The sequence below is a fragment of the Cricetulus griseus genome, chromosome 7 (assembly GCF_003668045.3).
Source record: "Cricetulus griseus strain 17A/GY chromosome 7, alternate assembly CriGri-PICRH-1.0, whole genome shotgun sequence".
Taxonomy (NCBI): Eukaryota; Metazoa; Chordata; class Mammalia; order Rodentia; family Cricetidae; genus Cricetulus; species Cricetulus griseus.
Genome location: NC_048600.1, coordinates 15707406 through 15726610, shown reverse-complemented (window position 1 = coordinate 15726610; position 19205 = coordinate 15707406). Strand labels below are relative to the sequence as shown.

Sequence of the window (19205 nt, the reverse complement as noted above, 5' to 3'; positions counted from 1 at the left end):
CCCAGAAATAAAGTGAGGTGGTATCTTCAATTATAAATTTATGTTTAACCATTGTTCTGATTTGAATCCGAAATGACCCACATAGACTCATGTTTAGATGTTTGGTCCTCAACTGATGGTACTGTTGTGTTCTAGAAGTTTCCAATTTCATCTTAAGATTTGTAATCCATTTTGAGTTGGTTTTGTACAGAGTGGAAAGCAGAGTAAAGTTCCAACTGAGGAAATGTTTGGTTGTTGAAATGTCTTTTCTCAAATGTTTGATTTTAACACTTCTGTTGGAAATCAGGTGACTATAGACGCATTAGTTTATTTCTGGCATCTCTTTTCTATTCCATTAATCTATGTGTCTTTTTTCTAGACAATAGCATCCTGTTTAGGTTACTATGCTTCTGTAGCATATCTTAAAATTAGTGTTTTCTATGCCCACAGGAATTCTCTGACTACTAAGGGTGTTTTGCACTTCTGTACCTATTTTAAGACTGTCAATGGTATTTTGAGGGGTATTGCACTAATGAGTAACTTGTTTTGGGTGGTATAGGACAATTAAATAATATTAATCAGTAAAGATATCTTTCCTTTTTTCCATTTTGTACTGCTCAACCTCTCAAATTTTTAATTTTTATTTATATGTATATTTGTGAGTTGTATGTATAAACATGTGTATGTGGGTGCCTCCTGAGTGCTAAGATTATACACATGCATCACCATGCCAGGTTCAATCTTATTACCTATTACTGGTCAATGTAAATTTTCTATGGCCTCAGTGTAGGTCAGATGTCCAAAAGTGTTCTTTTGTTTTTTGATGTCCTGTTAGCATATAGTTGTCCACAATAATCTCCACTGTTATATTTAATACTTGTCCTTAAATGTTTATTTGAAATTGCATTTATTTGGGGGTTTTTCTTGCTTTTTTTCTGATTAATCTTAGAGGTTTGTCAATATTACAACTAAAAAATCTTTGTCATCACAGATCTCTTTATTTTTATATTTACAAATTTCCATTTATTTCTGTTCTGATTATTACATCCTCCTTTTACTAATTTAATGCTTGGTTTATTCTTGTTTTTCTATATCCACTAGATGCATCATTAAATTATTTATTTGAAATCTAATTTTTATTTTGGGCTTATTGCAATAAATTGCCTTCATAAGTACTGCTTTTCCTACAGCTCTTAGATTCTGATATGTTATATATCCACTTTTGTTTGGTTGGTTGTTTTTTTTTTTTCTTTTAGCCTCCTGTTTCACTAGTTGTATTTTTTAAAGATGTATGTGCACATGAATATACACATGAGTGTGCAGGTACACACCAAACAGTTGGAAACCAGAATGGGCACCCAATCCCTCAGAGCTAGAATTACAGGATGTCCCAAAATGCCTGAATTGTTCCTGTGTTTGGAGATCTGAACTCCAGAACACATGATTAATTATCCACCAAGATGACTCTGAGCCACCTCCCCAGGCCCCCACTTTCAATTATTTTGAAGAATTCTGTCCTATCCTCTAATGCTAATTTTTATTTGAATTTCTGAGTTCCTCACTTCCAAGGTTTCTTTTTCATAATCCCTATTCCTTTGCTGAATTTCTCATATCATCAATTATTTTCTAAATGTTGTTGAGCTGTCTGTATTCACCTGAATCTCATTCAGTTTCACTATATTTATTCTATAGAATTCTTTCTTAGTCCCTTCACTTCTATTTTTTCCTTTGAGGTCTATTGCTTGACAGCTACTATGCTCAGTTGTCATGTTACCACTTTTTTCTGTTCATTTTTGTGAGCTTACATTGGCTGGGATTAAAGGCATGCACCACCAACACCCAGCACATAATGTATTTTTTTCACAGTAGGAATATCATGGTATCCCAAACTGAAAACAAAAAAATCATTATCAGACTGTCAATTAATTCTGTGTTGAGTGAAAGAACCTCCGGAAAACAGACCACATTTAAAAATTGCTGTAAGTTTTAAGGTTTTTAACCAAGGGCTAAAACCAAATACTACATCAATGAGTGACAAGAAATCAATACAGTAAGTTCAAGGAAAATTACCTGTGGATCTGATCTTGTCTGCTAGAACGAACTGGAGCTAATCCATCTATTTCATCAAAAAATATTATAGAAGGCCTCATTAAATATGCCTAGCAAGGAAAAATTGAAATAAATTAACTTTTCCTTTTGAATGTAACTTTACATTCCCTGAAACATATAAGCAAATAGTACAATATGCAACAAGTATTTAAATGTACACAGTAGAGCTGGGGAATGTAGCTGAGTGGTAGACCATTTTCTTAATGTGTACAAGGACCTGGGTTCAGTCGGTAGAATCAAAATAAAAACAACAAAAACAAAAAACAGCATAGTAAAAAGGAAATAGCAAAAGTCAGCTACAAGGTGTCCCACAGTCCACAACTACTGTTTTTGGGTATTTGCCTTTTCTCTACTAATGAAAATTGAACTCAGAACTTCACAGATGCTAAGAATGTACTCAATCACAATCCACATACTACCCAGTCACTAACACTTGACTTTTTAACAAAATTATAAATCTAAATTAGCTTCCATATAAATACATAATATTTGCTATTATCATTTTTAAAAGTCATAACTATCAGCAAAAACAAACATTTCATCAAGCACTACTCACCCAAGAAAACTATGAAAAAGCAATAAATATAAATAAAGAATCTTTATAATTTAGGGCCACAATCTTAACTGAGACCAACATATACTCCTATATCTACCATGATAAGACTAAAAAGTGTAATAGCCAAAAAGGTTTAACTTTTAATGCACTATACAACATGCAAACATTCCTGTGAACTCTTTGATCTTCTGTTACTATTATTTTACATTGTTTTCATTATTTTCCTTAAATTCAGATGGCAATATGTGTGACTTAGCATTAGACACTGAACACAATCAAGTTTAGATCTTACTCATTCCTTTCTGTTATCTAAAAACCAGCAGTTTTGACACTACTGTTTTTTCCTTCTTAAGACAGGGTCTCACTATTATAAATAACCCTGACTGTCCTGGAACTCTCTTTGTATATTAAGCTGGCTGCCTCCCAAGTGCTGGGATTAAAGGCATGTACCACTACACCCTGCTCTACATTACTAACTTTTTAAAAAAGATATTTGAATTGCAAATTGCAAATCACTTTTTGGAATAAAAGATAATTCATTTTGTTTTGTTTTGAGATTTTCATTCTGTAGCCCAGGAAGATATGGATTTTACCATAAGACCAGGCTGGACCCTGCGTCTCAGTGGCTGGGATTAGAGGTATCAGCCAACAAACCTGGCTTTCACCATAGAAATGCATGGCTAATAAATTCTTGACTGTACTCTTTCTTCACATGTATTTATAGAGGCATAATCAAATATGAAATGAATGCCAAATATGACACATTTCCCTCACTAAATCCAACAGTTACATGAACACTGCCATCAGGACTAATTTTTTAAGGTACAGGAAAACTGTGTTTTGATTGTTGTTTGGGTTGTTTGCTGAAACAGGGTATAACTCTCTAGCTCAGACCAGTCTGCGACTGGACAACAGCCCAGTCCTCCTATCTCATACTCCCAGGGCTAGGATTATAGGCATATGCCACCATGCCTGGGTTTTATTATCTGGGCTCACCTAACCCTCTCACCTCAAGATCAGGAGTGAGATTTCCTTTTACTATCATGTTTATTTATTTCCTGTGATTCTAGGGGACTGAACCCAGGGCCTTAAACACACAGTAATAATATAACCAATATAATAACCAATAATAAATATCAAGGATTAATTGCATACTACCATGTTATATTTTAGAAAGTAAAATTTTAAAAGTCACTATTCATTTACCCTGCTCATTTCCTTTCATTCTGCCTTTTCAAAGCATTCATTTAATTCTGAATTCTACCAGCCATGTATATATAATCTGGTATGCCTCAAACAATTGTTTCTTAAATTTCTGAACCTTTAAGGTGGCACTTAAATGATAAGATAGTGAAATATTCAGGAGGTAGGGCATAATGGGGGGATTCCTTAGGTCACTGAGGACACATCCTAAAGGAGACCATGGGACCCTGACCTACTAATATTTCACTTTTTCCTCCCTGTCTAATGAGCTAAAACATAAAACAGTTTTGTTCTACCATGTGTTCTGCCATCATATGCTATCTTCCCAAAGGTCAAAACCAAAGGGACCAGTCACACACCAAATGTGAGCCCAGATAAACTCATCTCTTCATAAGTTAACTGCCCCAGGTATACAGTGACAGAAAAGTACCCAATATATAACTACAACCATAAATAACATACTGTTTTATGAGATGCTTCACATAAATATCTAACATTTTCTGTTGGTACCATTTCCTCAGTAAGACTGTAATCTAAGATTACTTTATATTCCGTGTTTTCCAGTGGTACCTAATATGTACTCACAATAGTCACCACAATAGGTGTTTTATGGATCACCATAAATATTCAAATCTACTAGAAAAATGGAGTTAAACATAAGCAGCTTCCAACACTCAGGAGGTCTGCAAAATTCATGAATGTTTCAACCAACTGCAGATAAAACTTCTTAAAAAAAATCTATATATCTGTAGCAAACACTTACAGAGACATTTTTCATTGTCATTGTCCCTACAGTTACAGATATGTCCACCCTGTGACCCATGTGCCACATTATCTATGGATACAACCCACAAGATTGTAAGATAATATTTTTGTGTGTGTGCGTAATTTTTTAACTCAATTGTATGGTTCTGAAGTGTGAACTTTGCCAAATACAACATGTTCTTGCAATGTCAATAGGTTGGACAGGTCTGCCAAACTAATTATGTAGTACATATGTTGTATGAGATGTAGGGATAATGTTAAGCACACAGGAAGATGTATATAAGCTACATTCAAATCCTTTATTGTTTTATATACTAGATTGAATCGTCTGTAGATTTTGGATGAACCAGCAGATAGGTACTGCTGGAACCTATTTCCCAAATAATGGAAAATAACCACACCTTTAAGGCTTACAATTTAAATTACTGATCCTAAACTTCACATACTAATTAGAACGTATGTCTCCTCATAACTGTATTTGCAGGCAAAATATATTAAATATGCTTTAAAAAGATTAAAAAAAAAAGATACCCTTGAATTAGCTGAATTTTCTTACCTGATCAAAAAGAAGCCTAAGTTGCCTTTCAGACTCACCAACCCACTTGCTCAAGCAATCTGCTCCTTTACGCATAAAAAAAGCCACCTTTTTGTCTCCTTGACTGCATTCATTAGCTAGAGCTCTGGCAACCAAGGTTTTACCTGTGCCAGGAGGGCCATAAAATAAACAACCCCTAGAAGAATAAAGAATCCAAAAAAATGTATTTAGAAATGTTGATATCAATGGTTCTATAATAAAAGTAATTCATATACAGATTATCAAAGAAAATTATCATCAATGATTATCAATTTAAGATTTTACCTCTCCCACATATAATGTTAGATTGCTATACAGTAATTTTAAGCATTGATAAAACTTTTTCTAGTGTATCTGAAAAAGTTTCACTTTGCTGAATCCTCAAAAGACCAAACTCTTGCAATCAGGAAAGTGTTAAAAGTATAGAACAATTCTTAAAGGCCTGGAATTTCCTATCTCCTTTGAATTTCAACTTGTGTCTGAATGATTCCTAAACAGGTGCAAGTTGAAAAGTAAGTCTTAACTTGTGTCTGAATGATTCCTAAACAGGAAAAGTAAGCCTTTGCACTCTAAATAATGCCTAATCATCATTGCTAAAACACATCAAATAAACATGAGTTTTTTGGGTTTTGTTGTTGTTTTTCAAGACAGGGTTTCTCTGTGTAGCTTTGGAGCCTATCCTGGCACTTGCTCTGTAGACCAGGCTGGCCTGGAACTCACAGAGATCTGCCTGCCTCTGCCTCCCAAGTGCTGGGATTAAAGGCGTGTGCCACCAACGCCCGGCAAACATAAGAAATTTTTACAATCAAAACCTAATTAATTGATATTCAATCAATTAAAAATAACAATAATAATAAACATCTACGATACAACATACCTTGGAGGCTGAATTTTAAATTTTTCAAATATTTCTGGATATAAAAGTGGAAAAACTACCATCTCCTTCAGAGCATGGATATGATGACTCAATCCACCTATGCTATCAAACCGCACCTTGGAAAAAGAGGGGGAAATTTAATATAAAGTGATTTCATAGGTTCTAAAATTTTATTTGAATCAAAGTCTTACATGTAACCTTGTCTGGCTTGGAACTCTCTGTATAGACCAGGCTGGCCTTGAACTCAGAGACCCACCTGTCTCCTCCTCCTCCGAAATGCTGGAATTAAAGACATGCACCACCACACCTGGCCCAGGTTTTATAAATGCTTTTAATTATGAGTTCTATGATTCAGAAATACATTCCTTCAGAAATTTTTGAGCATATATACAAATAAGGGTAGAAAAACAGTCAAAGGTAAAACTCAACTGAGGCAAATAAAGCTATCTTTCAGTAATCAAGTAGCCCAGGAATAAGGTCAATGACCAATTGAAAGCATTAACAAGAATCTACAGAAGATGTCACACTTACACACTAACACTTCAAATCCTTTCATTATCTTGCATACCTTATGCATCCTCAGCTGGTGTAATACTGCCCCCCACCCCCACCCAGATAAAACTGAGTTCATGGATAAAGCAAGAAAACCTTTGCCACTACCATGGCTCTCCAAAACACAACATAATCAAACAAAATTTACTCTTTAGTATGTGATTCTTCTACTAAGAAGAAGTTGATTTTTCCCCAACAGGGGACAATAATGAAGAAATAGAAAAGCACCGATATCTCACTGACATAGCAGAAATGACAGAAACTGCTCCTATAAAGACAGTCGGCAGAGAAGCTGCCTAAAGAAAATTTTATAGAATGTTAACAGTGATTGCCTACTGGACCCTGGTGAAGCCCTTTCCCTACTTCTTCTACCATGGAACCTGGAACTGTCTTAAGAACTATTTATTATGACAGGAAAAATAAATAATAAAAATTGAAGCAGGTCATCCCCTGAGCAAATTGAAAACATGGGAAGAGGGGGGAGGAAGCAAAGAGAGTGAGAAGGGAAGAAGAGGATGCAGAGGTCATGAGGAAGCAGAAAGGTTGAGTCAGGTGTAGAATAGAAGAAAGGACATATGATAGGATTTTAGTTGGGGGGTTGGTAGGGGAGGAAGGGAGGGAGAAGGGAACTAGGATTGTCATGTAATTCAATCTTGTTTGTAATTCAAATATAAAAAAAGTAAAAAACTAAAACAAAAGATTTAGAATAGATGAAAAAAATTGAAGCAGGTCAAAACCAGAAATATTTTAAAAGAAGCTAAATTTATTTTCTTATATATGCTGCCAAAATAGAATTGACTGGCAGACACATCTAAAGTTAATAGACTTATAAGAGTAAAGTAAATCAAATCTAAAAAGATAATAAAGTCCTCAAGAAATGTACTATTTCCTAGGGATTCAGGTATATATATCCTAAAATTTCCTTTAGTCTTAGTTAAGGAAACAAATATTCCACTCTATTTGGATTGGAGACAACTAAATTTTCATCTTCAAAAGTATATTTGATAACTTCTTTTAAATCACATATAAGAATCAATTAAATTACACTATATGAAGATGCAAGAGACCCAGAAAAACTCAGATAAATTTTGATTATGAGGAAATATTTCAAATTACATTTTGATCAGTGGACCCCATCTTCATAAGCTTGGTTCTTCTCATACCACATCCCCTGTTTGGGGTATATTCAGTGACTTCTGAAGTGTTTGCACTGATAACATATACCTGAATTTCTACCCCAAATATTTCTATCTTACACCAAACCAATCAACTGCTTACAAGTAACTTCTACTTACAGTATGCCATAGATACCTATAGCATGTCTACATTCAATTAAACCCCTTCCCATCTTATTCTTCCTCTTGTATACTCTACTTCAGATAATGCAACGACCCAATACCTCACAGGACTACCCATTATCTACCTATTTACTTAAACACTCAGTTTGTTTCTGTCATTTTCCAAAAGCAATTAACTAAATTTCACTATTTGAATACATCAATTCTCTCAAATCCACTTATTTCTCTGTAAACCTACTTTCTATGGTATTTTTTGCTCATAATTAGTTTACAAATAATACCTAACCAGTCCTTATAATACTAGCCTTGCTTCCCTTAAAACTCATTAGTAACATCACAGTCAGAGTAAGGTACGTAAAATCCAAGTCTGATTATGAAATGAGTTAATTCCTTCAACAAGAACATTCACTGGTTCTTATGGTATACAGAATATCTCAGCTTCATTTCCTATCTGCTATAGATTCTAGTAACACTGAAAGAAAAACACTTGACTAAGCAGTACATGTAACCAATGTTTTGTGAGGACCCAAAACACACTCATGAAACTGTTAATATTGGTCATATCTGAGTTTTTACTTTTTCATGTGCTGTTTTAGAAATAAGGAAAACCTTAAAAACAAAACAGAAAAACAACTTCTGGAAGCATTTACAAACTTACTGATTTATCAATGTTCATCGGATCAACATCAGCCAAACTCGCACCCACTTTCACCCGTTCTCGGAGAATGCCGCTAGCTAAATCTTCTGCTCTGAAGTTCACAGGCAAACATCTGAAATATACAAAACATGAAAATAAAGGCATTAAAACCTTCACATTTAGAGGCCAGTGAGACAGCTTAGTGGGTAAAGGCTCTTCCAGCCAACCTGATGATCTGAATTGGATCTCTGGGACCCACAAGATGGTGTCAGATGGCACACACCTTAGATTCCTAAGCATTCAGTTGGCTTGAGGTAGGCCAGTCTGGGCTATGCAACAGAACCCTTGTTTTTTGTTGTTGTTTGTTTGTTTTGTTTTGTTTTGTTTATTTGTTTATTAAAATAGCCAAAGGCTCCTGAGATAGCTTTATTAGAAAAAAGCACCCTTCTCTGAACATTATACTCATTATAAGTGTAAAATGGCCTCATAAAACAAATGTGAGATAGAAGGAAATACAGAGGGAAAGATGGCACTACCACACAGGCTAGCCTGATGTCCTTGCCTCTTCCTCCTTTTCCTGTTCAGCATTACTTGACTTCAGTAATTACAGACTAAGTAATTTAAGGGACCTACCCCAAGACTAGATTCTCCCTGTAAGAATTACAAAGTGGCACTACCTTAAGTTAAAATGTATATATATTTAAAATACTGAGGTTGAAGAAATAACTCAGCAGTTAAGAACACTGGCTGCTCTTGCAGAAGACCCAGGTTCAGTTCCCAACATGCACATGGCAGCTCACAACCATCTGTAACTCCAGTTCCAGGAATTTAACGCCCTCTTTTGGCCTCCCTGGACACCAAGTATGCACGTGGCACATACACACATGCAAGTAAACACACATATAAAGTCAATAAATAAGGGCTAGCAAGATGGCTCAGAAGGTAAAAGCATTTGTCACCAAGTCTGATGACTTGAGTTCAACCCCAGGAGCCCACATGTCAAAAGGAGAGAAATGACTTGAAAAATAACTAATATACACACACAACTGTACAATATTTAAAATACTAGCATTAACAAAAAGAACTTTTTGTTTGTTTTGTTTTTTGAGACAGTGTTTCTTTGTGTAAGTGACCTAGAACTTGCTCTGTAGACCAGGCTGGCCACCTGCCCCTGTCAACTGAATGCTGGGATTAAAAGCATGCACTACCATACCCAACGAAACTTTTTTTTTTTTTTTTTCCCCTCTGAGACAGGGTTTCTCCGTAGGTTTGTAGACTGTCCTGGAACTCTCTTTGAAGACCAGGCTGGCCTCGAAATCACAGAGATCCGCCTGCCTCTGCCTCCCAGGATTAAGGGCGTGGGCCACTACCACCCAGCAGAAAACCTATTTTTAAAAATAAGAAAAAACTGTTTTTCTCTTTTATCATAGAGACAACACTAAAGAATTTACTGACCTGTTTCTTGCTCTTGCCATACTTTTTGATTTCCTTCTTTCAAAACGTTCTTCATCAGAAGAAGTTGTATCACTACTATGAATGGCATGCTTTTTCCTCCTGTTGGAAAAGGAAAAATATTAAAGCCACTATAGTGTCCATAGCTTTCTAATTTCTGTCTTCTTTGTCTTTTGTTTTGTGTATGTGCTTGCTTGCTTGCTTTGATGGTGGTGCTCTTAACCCCAAGGCCTTATGAATGCAGAGTACCCATTCCACAGCTGAGCTAAGACCTAGCCTGCTGATATCATTATAAAGGCGTGCCCCACCACACATTCTTCTATCTATAATTAGCATGGGAGAACAGTCCATTTATTCACTCAGAAGTGTCTATTCAGATCACTGTCTTCATGCAGTTCACATCTCACAAGGAATGAAGGGTAACCTCCACAGAGAGGAATAAAAACAAGAAAACAGACACCTGTAATTTTTCAAATATGAAAGTTTAGAAAGGTAGTCAAGCCGGCGTTGATGGTGCATGCCATTAATGCTAGAACTCAGGAGACAGAGGCAGGAGGATCTCTGTGAGTTCAAGACCAGCCTGGTCTACAAGAGCTAGTTCCAGGACAGCCTCCAAAGCCACAAAGAAACCCTGTCTCAAAAAGAAAAGAAAAGAAAGAGAGAGAGAGAGAGAAAGAGAGAAAGAAAAGTAGTCAAGCAACAAACTTAAACTCAAATTTAGAGAATATCTTCCATTGTTACAAGTATCAATATCAAAGAACAGGACATTTGCCTTTATTATTCTTCCTTTCCCAAATTATCAGAAATAGTTCAATCATTTTAAAAAGTAAATATACTTGTTTACAGGAAAATAAAGGTTTTTACTTCCTACTAAAGACTCTTCTACCCTGTCTTACCAAATACATAAAATATTTTTAATGAAAAATACTTAGCCAGGCATGATGGTATACAACATGTATAGTCCTAGGTATTTGGGAAAGAGCATGAGGTAAGAGGATCTCTTGAGCCTGACACAAGCCTAGACAGCAAAATAAGTAAAAAGGGGGCTGGGGAGATAGCTCAGCAGTTAAGAGTAGCAGCTAGAGGATCCAAGTTCAGTTCCCAGCAATCACATGGTGGTCACAGCTGTCTGTAACTCCAGTTCGGAGGATCCAATGCCCTCTTCTGGCCTCCAGAGGCACTAAGCATTAAGTGGTGCACAGACATACATGCAGGTAAAATACCCACACATAAGGTAATAAAATAATAAATATATAAAATAACTAAACGAAAGAAATAATTTATAATCACAAGCATATTAAGGGATGACTAGATAACATATTAGATTAAAGTCATTCCAAAGAAAAATAATAGCGTTAAATCATTATATAACTGATCAGGCACTTTGGCAAGTACTTTTAATCCCAGCATTTGGGAGGCAGAGGTAGGCCTGTTAGTTCGAGGCCAGCCTGATCTACAGGATAGTCATGCCTATATAGAGAGAACTTGCCTCAAAAAACAAAAGAAAATAAAGTTTACCACATTACATTCTTTCAACATGTCCTGACTGAATTTATCATAACCAAATGAAATTCTTCATTCTTTTAAATTATATACTTAAATTATATACACAAACACAAACAATGAAACTAAATCAGACTTACAAAAAACCTTCTGGCTGCCTAGGTATCCCCGCACATAGGGGATGAACTGAGCTCTATCACGAGACCTTATTTCAAATAAATAAATAGATAAACATAAATAAATAAGCAAGCTGTGCAAAGGACACAATTACCAGAGGGAAGAGACAGCCTAGAGAAATTCCTTGCCAGTGATTTATCAACTAGGGGATTACTATCCAGAATATGTTTAAAAAAAATCAAAAAATTAACACAAAAAGACTATCTACAAATAAAAATTATGGAAGAAGATGCAAGATGGTCACCACAAATTCAAAACAGAATTGTCTCTAAAACTTAATAAATAAAATGATAAATTTCTCAATTTCAAAACCTCTGTAGCTAATAGTTTTGTTTTGTTTTTAAGGATAAAAAGGGGGAAGCATCAAAGACCTACTACCCAAGTATGATTGGCATGAGTATCTGTGTTCCCAGCTACTAGGAAGCTGAGGCAGGAGAGTCACATGAGCTAGACACTTCAGGCAAGCCTGGACAACAAAGCAAGTCTAGTTTTCTCAAAAGAAAAAAGAAAAAAGAAAACTAGTCAATGTCTCAAAGAATGACATCCTGGGCAACACAATCTCCACTCAACTTTTATGAGATCAGAGACTGTGTTTAAAAATTAAATTAAAAAATAAACTATGAACCAAAAACAAGTCACGTATAGGATAAGTGTTTGTTACTAATCAGAGAAAGGACAGGAGACAGTCAGGAAGGAGGGAAGAAGGGAAGGATAGAAATGAGTATCCTTTTTCACAGAGGCAAACATTCTCTTCTTTCAAACCAAACACAACTTACCTGATATGGCTTCTTCTTGCTGGGGACCTATGAATATCAAACAGTGTGTTTTCCCTCTTTTTTTGATGAGCTGGTACTAAAAGAAAGACATATAGAAATAACTAATAGCAAACTAATAACCGCATGCACTAAAGGAGTATAAATTGCCTCTGTTAACTTTCTATGAGAACCTAGCCATGTATCTTCAACTTCCACAGTCTTGTTTGGAAGCATAATAAAGACAAACACTTTGTGTTAGTGCTATTTTGCTTCAAATAAACATCCTAAATAGAAGCTAAGCTAATATTTCCAAAAGTATAATCCATTTTTAAAAATCTGTAGTAGAGAACACAACAGCACAATAGTATCCCAGGAATAATCCCCCACAAAAGCATAAATATAAACAAATCTTTATACATGAAAATATCTTCACAAGCTAGGTGGTAGTGGCACACACCTTTAATTCCAGCATTTGGGAGGTGGAGACAGGCAGATCTCTGTGAGTTTGAGGCCAGTCTGGTCTACAGAGTGGGTTCCAGGACAGGCCAGAGCTGTTACACAAAAAATTCTGACTTGAAAAACCAAAAAAGAAAATACCTTCACAGAAGTTAAGAAACCAGGTTAGGAATCACAGTACTTGGTTATATAATAATATTAAAATATGCACTAGAAAGGGTAGAAAGAAAAAAGTTTGCTCTACCTGCCTCACACCTCCCCATCTTCAAGCAGCAGAGTACAAAGAGGGACGCAGTTCCTTTGGAGGAAAGAGATAAAAAGAAGCACAGGACTGCCTGTATCCCAGGACCAGACCAGCCATAGTAAAACCCCACAGACCAACTCCAGGCTGGTGAATGCATGTGGACATACCCTAGAAATCTGCCCAGGCACTACAAGATGGACTCAACACTACAGAACTAGTGTTGTAGCTAGAACTACAACACTACAGTCAGCTACAGGAGCCTGGCACTTCATAACTCACTGAGACAGAAAGACCTTTAGCCATGGATTGAAGCATGAACCTTAGCAGCCAAGGACTTAGAGACAGAGAGCTGAAGGCTCACAAACACATGTGTACAGGTGTACTCTCCCATGAATGCCAGAGGTTGACACTGAGCATTACGTGTCATTCTCTTCCACTCTCTGTCCTAGATTTTGATAAAGAATTTCTCACTGAACTGGGAGCTCTCTGGTTCTGCTAGGCTAGCTGGGCAGCAGACCCTCAGCTGCCTGCCACCAACCTATCCCTCTAAAACCACATAAGCCAAAATAAACTCTCCACTAAGTTGCTTTTGATCATAGTATTTTATCATAGCAACACAAAAGTAACTAGTACAGAAGCTAGTTCAAGGAAAAATGGGGTTGTTGTTATGAAGAACCTGACCATGTTGGTTTTGAAGGGTTATATAAGACTGGGACTCTGGGCTAGAAAATCCACTAAATGCTGTAACCAGAGCTTAATGGGACATTCTAGTTGGAGCCTGGAAGACAGTGATGTTGTCAGTGTGCTGACAGCAATGCAAACTCTAGAGACCTGACTCAAGAGACTTCAGAGAGGATATTCCTAGCAACTAGACTAGAACCCAATTATGTGTCATTTTATAAAGGATCTGGCTGCCTTCTAATGTCCTAAGAACTTGTGTGATATTAAATTTAAAAGTAATAAACTCCTTTCTGTGGTGGGGGAAATTTTAAGACAGTATATAGGATTGACTCAGTATCATAATTACTGATAACTTATGTGCAGATCTACAATTTAAAAAAAAAAAAAAACAAGTAGGATAGAAAAAATTTACAGTTTGGGGGGAAAAAAAGAACACCAGGAAGTTTAATATTACACACAAATTATATGCTAAAAGAGAGATTGCAACTGCTAAGAAAACCCACTCTGCACTGGAACAATGGGAAAGGTGCCTTGAGTGTAAGACCCTACCCATCTATGGTAGTTTAAGTGAGATGTCCCCTGTAAGTCTCAGGTATCTGAATACTTGGTTCCCAGTTGGTGGATATTTAGAAAGTGATTAAGTGATATGCTCTCTATGCCTTCTACTTATGAATCAAGATGTAAGTGTTCAACTGCTTCTCCAGCCTCCCGCTAGCATGCAATCACTCTGTCATCAGAGACTGTAACCCTCTGGAACAGCAAGCCCAACAGCAAGCCAACTCTTTTATAAGTTGTCCTGCTCTCGGTGCTTTATCACAGCAACAGTAAAATAACTACGACAGCAGCCAAGCTTCTGATTTATGATAGGAAAAATCCTAAGGGACTGCTTGCTCCTAGAAAGCAATTGTTTTAGTATAGGAAAGCTGCTACTAATGTGGTTGAAGGGCATGAGATTCTACCATAAGATGGAAGCCAAACATGGTAGCATCACCCACATGGTACTAGGTTTTGAGACATTAAAAATGCAAAAGTGACTTTCTCACTCTCTGGCCATCTTTGAGGTTGGTCTTGGCTGGGGGCTGTCCAGCACCTAAGGCAGGAAGATGGTGGTCACAAGGAAGACAAAAAAGTCTCGAGTTGATCAACTCTAGGTTCCAATTGGTTATGAAAAGTGAAAAGTACGTGCTAAGATACAAACAGATCCTAAAGATGATCAGACAGGGCACAGTGAAATTGCTGATCCATGCAAACAACTGCCCATCTTTAGGAAATCTGAAATAGAAAATGATACTGTGTTGGCTAAAACCGATGTCCAGCACTACAGTGGCAATGACATTGAATTGGGCACAGCATGTAGAAAATATTACAGAGATGCACACTGGCTGTCGTTGACCCAAAGTGATTTAGATATTAGTAGAAGCATGCCAGAACAGACTGGTGAAAACTTTACCAGAGCTCATTTAAAAGACAAAAAAGCAAGAGTGAATGTGTTGCAGAGTCTTCCTGTGCAGTTCCAGAGAGCCACTGAGACCAAACAACATGTAGTAATGTGAAGTTGCTGTCAGAAAAAGGTCCTGAGAATCTATTATGTGCATCTGTGAAAATGAAACCTGGGTTGTAGGAGACTCCAATATTTTGGAAATGCTAGCCATGAGAATGAGAGAGCTGCATGCAGGAGTGAAACTAGGCTAAAAGAGAGATGTACATAATAGCAAAGCTGGAGGGTTTTAAAGCCCTTTAAAACCAAAGTCACAGATAAAAGACATGGAGCTACAGGATTTGGCATTTACCCTACTGGGTTTCTACCTTACTTTGGTCCAGTATTTCCTCATGATTTCTCTATTTTGGAATGGGAAGGTATATATCATGCCATTACATATTGTAATTTTTTTTTAATTTTACATGGGATCTCGGCTAAGAGTGTTAAAGTTAGACTAAATGCATTTCATGGGCATGGGAACTGGGAATGGAACAAGAATGGCTGCCATAGACTCAAATATTAGGAGATCAGTTGGTAATGCTGTTTGGACAGGTTATGGAACCTTTAGGAGTATAGTCTTAGTGGAAGATATATGTCACTAGGAGTGGGCTTTGAGAGTTTATAGCCTCATGTCATTCACAGCTTACTTTCTGCTTCTATCATGTCATTAAAAATGTGATTTCATGGCTTCCAGTGACTGCTGCCTGCCACCACGCCTCCCCCACCATTATGGACTCTCCCTCTGGAACTATAAACCCAAATAAAATCTTTCTTAAGGTGCCTTTAGCCTTGGTGCTTATATCATAACAACAAAAAGGTAACCAGTTATTACAATGATTGATGAAGACACTGATGTTGATACTCATACACACATGCACAAAATCTACATGCACATGCATACACACACAAACATTTACCACTGGCAAGTAAACATGAGAAAATGCTCAATCTCATTAGAGATACTGGAACTAAAACTACAATACACACCCTACTACAAATGGGTTTTGCCTGTGATCCCAGCTACTTGGGAGACAGGAGAAGTACAAATTCAAGGCCTGCCTGGTCTAAAAATTAGTTCAAGGCCAGCCTTGCAACTTAGTGAGACCATGCTTAGTAAGACCTTGTGGGGGTAAGGGAAAAAAAGAAATGGGGAGTGGCATCTAGCTAGGTGCTAGAACACTTTTGGGGAGTGCACAAAGCCCTAAATTCAATGCCCTGCACTACAAAACACACACATAGAACCACATAAAAAGCATTGGCAAGTATCAATTTTTACAGCTAATTTACTATCTGTAGTCAGTTTTCTCTTGCCACCTTCACGTGAGCTCTGTGGATCTAACTCAGCCTGTCAGATTTAGGCAGCAAATGCCTTTACTCATTGAGCCATCTCACCAGCTCTGGAGCATAAACTTTTTCTTTGACTTTTTTGAGACAGAATCTTATTCTGTAGCCTTGGATGGTCTAGAACTTACTCTGTAGACCAGGCTAGTGTCAAATCCATAGATATCCACCCACCTCTCCCTCCCAGTGCTGGAGTAACCAAAAGTCATGCTAGGAACATGAAACTCTTTTCTTTAGTGAGGAATAATACAGGATATTTCTATGTAGCCCTGGATGGGAGCATAAAATCTAAATGAAAATGTCACAACCATTTTGGAAGATGGGTAATTATTTTAGAAAATTAAATATACAAACATAACCTACCCACCACACTTCTTAGAATTTACCTGTTTGTACACAATGGAGAACTACTCAGCAGAAAAAAAAAAAAACAATGGAATCTTGAAATTTGCAGGAAAATGGATAGAACTAGAAGAAACCATTCTGAGCAAGGTAACCCAATCACAAAAAGACAAACATGATACTCACTCATATGTGGATTTTAGACATAGAGTAAAAGATTACCAGCCTACAATCTACACTGCCAGAGAAACTAGTAAACACGGAGGACCCTAAAACAGACAAACATTGTCCCCTGGAGAAGGGGAAAGGGTCATGATCCCCTGAGCAAATTAAGAGCATGGGAAGGGGCGGGGGAGCTACGAGAATGGGAAGGGAAAAAGAGAAAGGATGCAGAGGTCATGAGGGAGCAGAAAGGCTGTGTCAGGTGAAGAATAAAAGAAAGGGTATGTGATAGATAGGGTTTTAGTTGGGGGGGTTGGTAGGGGAGCACGGGAGGGAGAAGGGAACTGGGATTGTCATGTAAATCAATCTTGTTTCTAATTCAAATTTTTAAAAAATGATAAAAAAATTTAAAAAAGAGATTGATTTAAAAAAAGAATTTGCCTGTTTGTCCTTGTTTGTTTGCAAGTCTCGGGCTCTTATGTAGTCCTACTGGCATCAAAATCTAGCTCCTTCTTCCATCCCAGACTTGGAGTGCTGATATTAAAGATGTGCACCACCACACCTGGGTTTATAACAACTAATAACCAAAAGCTAGAATTAATACATAAAAATGAATAATAAAACGGTCACACCTACATATAATGAGTACTATAATAACTATGCTGAGTGAAAGAAAAGGCAAAAATGTAGTATTTTAGCATTTCAAAGATGGGTATGGTTGCTTGTACCTGTAATTCCACCACTTGGGAGACTGAGGAAGGATTATCAACACAAATTTGAGGCCACCCTAAGCTATACAGTAACTTCCAGACATGTCAAGGTCGAGAATGAGACTATTTCAAAAACTTAAAATTAAAACAAGCAAACACTTGTAATTTCATTTATATAAAATCAAAACCATGTAAAGCTGATTTAAGGTGACAGCAATAGATTAGTGCCCAAAGACTAATACAAGGGAGACACAAATACACCCAAGTTTGAAAAAAATCTGGAGGGCTGGGTGTTGATGAGTATGTTCGTTGTCATTAACATATTACAGAGTTTGTACATATTACATGTACATGTGCATACTACAGAGTTCACCAAATTGTAGAATACAAATACATGCTTTGAACATTATTTCAATTACACTCAGAAAAAGAAAAAACAGCCAAAACAAAACATCAGAATAATGATTCCCAACCTTTTTCTACCAGAACACACACTCTCATTGGTGACAACTGAAACAATAACTCCTAACAATAGCGGGATGCCTGAACACTTAAACAGTCTCTAGAGAAAACTAGCATACCTCTACCAATCACTATTTTAGAGTATAAAATTCTAAGTAAAGGGGCTGAAGAGGTGGTTAAGTGGTTAAAAGCACTAGCTGCGGCCCAGCGTTGGTGGCGCACGCCTTTAATCCCAGCACTCAGGAGGCAGAGGCAGGCGGATCTCTGTGAGTTGAGACCAGCCTGGTCTACAAGAGCTAGTTCCAGGGTAGCCTCCAAAAGCCAAAGAGTGCCAGGATAGGCTCCAAAGCTACACAGAGAAACCCTGTCTCGAAGAACCAAAAAAAAAAAAAAAAAGCACTAGCTGCTCTTCCAGTGGACCCAAGTTTGAGTCCCAGCACTCACATGGCAGCTCATAACCATCTGTAACTCCAGTTCCAGGGAATTCTCTACTGGCCCTTGTGGGAACAAGGCACACACGATGCACAGACATATATGTATGCACAGACACACTTGCAGGCAAAACACCCAGACACATAAGACAATTTTTTTTGAGACAGGTCTCCCTACATAGTCCTGGCTACCTTAGAACTCTCTATATAGACCAGGCTGGCCTCAAACTCACAAAGACCCACTTTGCCTCTGCCTCTTGAGTGCTGGAATTAAAAGACTATACCACCATGCCATTTTCTAAGTAAAAAGGATTCTGGGAAACATACTAAGTAAATAAAATATCACAAATAGAGGTTGTTTCAATTGGCAAAGCATTAGACCAGCATGCCAAAACCCTACATTTAATTCCTGGCAACAAAACATAAGCACAGAACAAAACACACAGTCAAATTTATACA

General features: G+C 37.1%; 1 protein-coding gene across 3 annotated transcripts in view; it reads right to left on the bottom strand.

Annotated features, from left to right (window-relative positions):
* Positions 1-19205, bottom strand: part of Atad2b (ATPase family AAA domain containing 2B) — a 126834-nt gene that overhangs the window by 73424 nt on the left and 34205 nt on the right. For all 3 annotated transcript variants that reach the window (XM_027424598.1, XM_027424596.2, XM_027424597.2), the window contains exons 8-13: positions 12459-12534; positions 10006-10104; positions 8572-8683; positions 6064-6179; positions 5169-5343; positions 2050-2138 (exon numbers count right to left, since the gene is read on the bottom strand). In XM_027424598.1, the coding sequence (XP_027280399.1) occupies positions 2050-2138; positions 5169-5343; positions 6064-6179; positions 8572-8683; positions 10006-10104; positions 12459-12534 (667 nt within the window). The remainder of the gene's footprint in view (positions 1-2049; positions 2139-5168; positions 5344-6063; positions 6180-8571; positions 8684-10005; positions 10105-12458; positions 12535-19205) is intronic.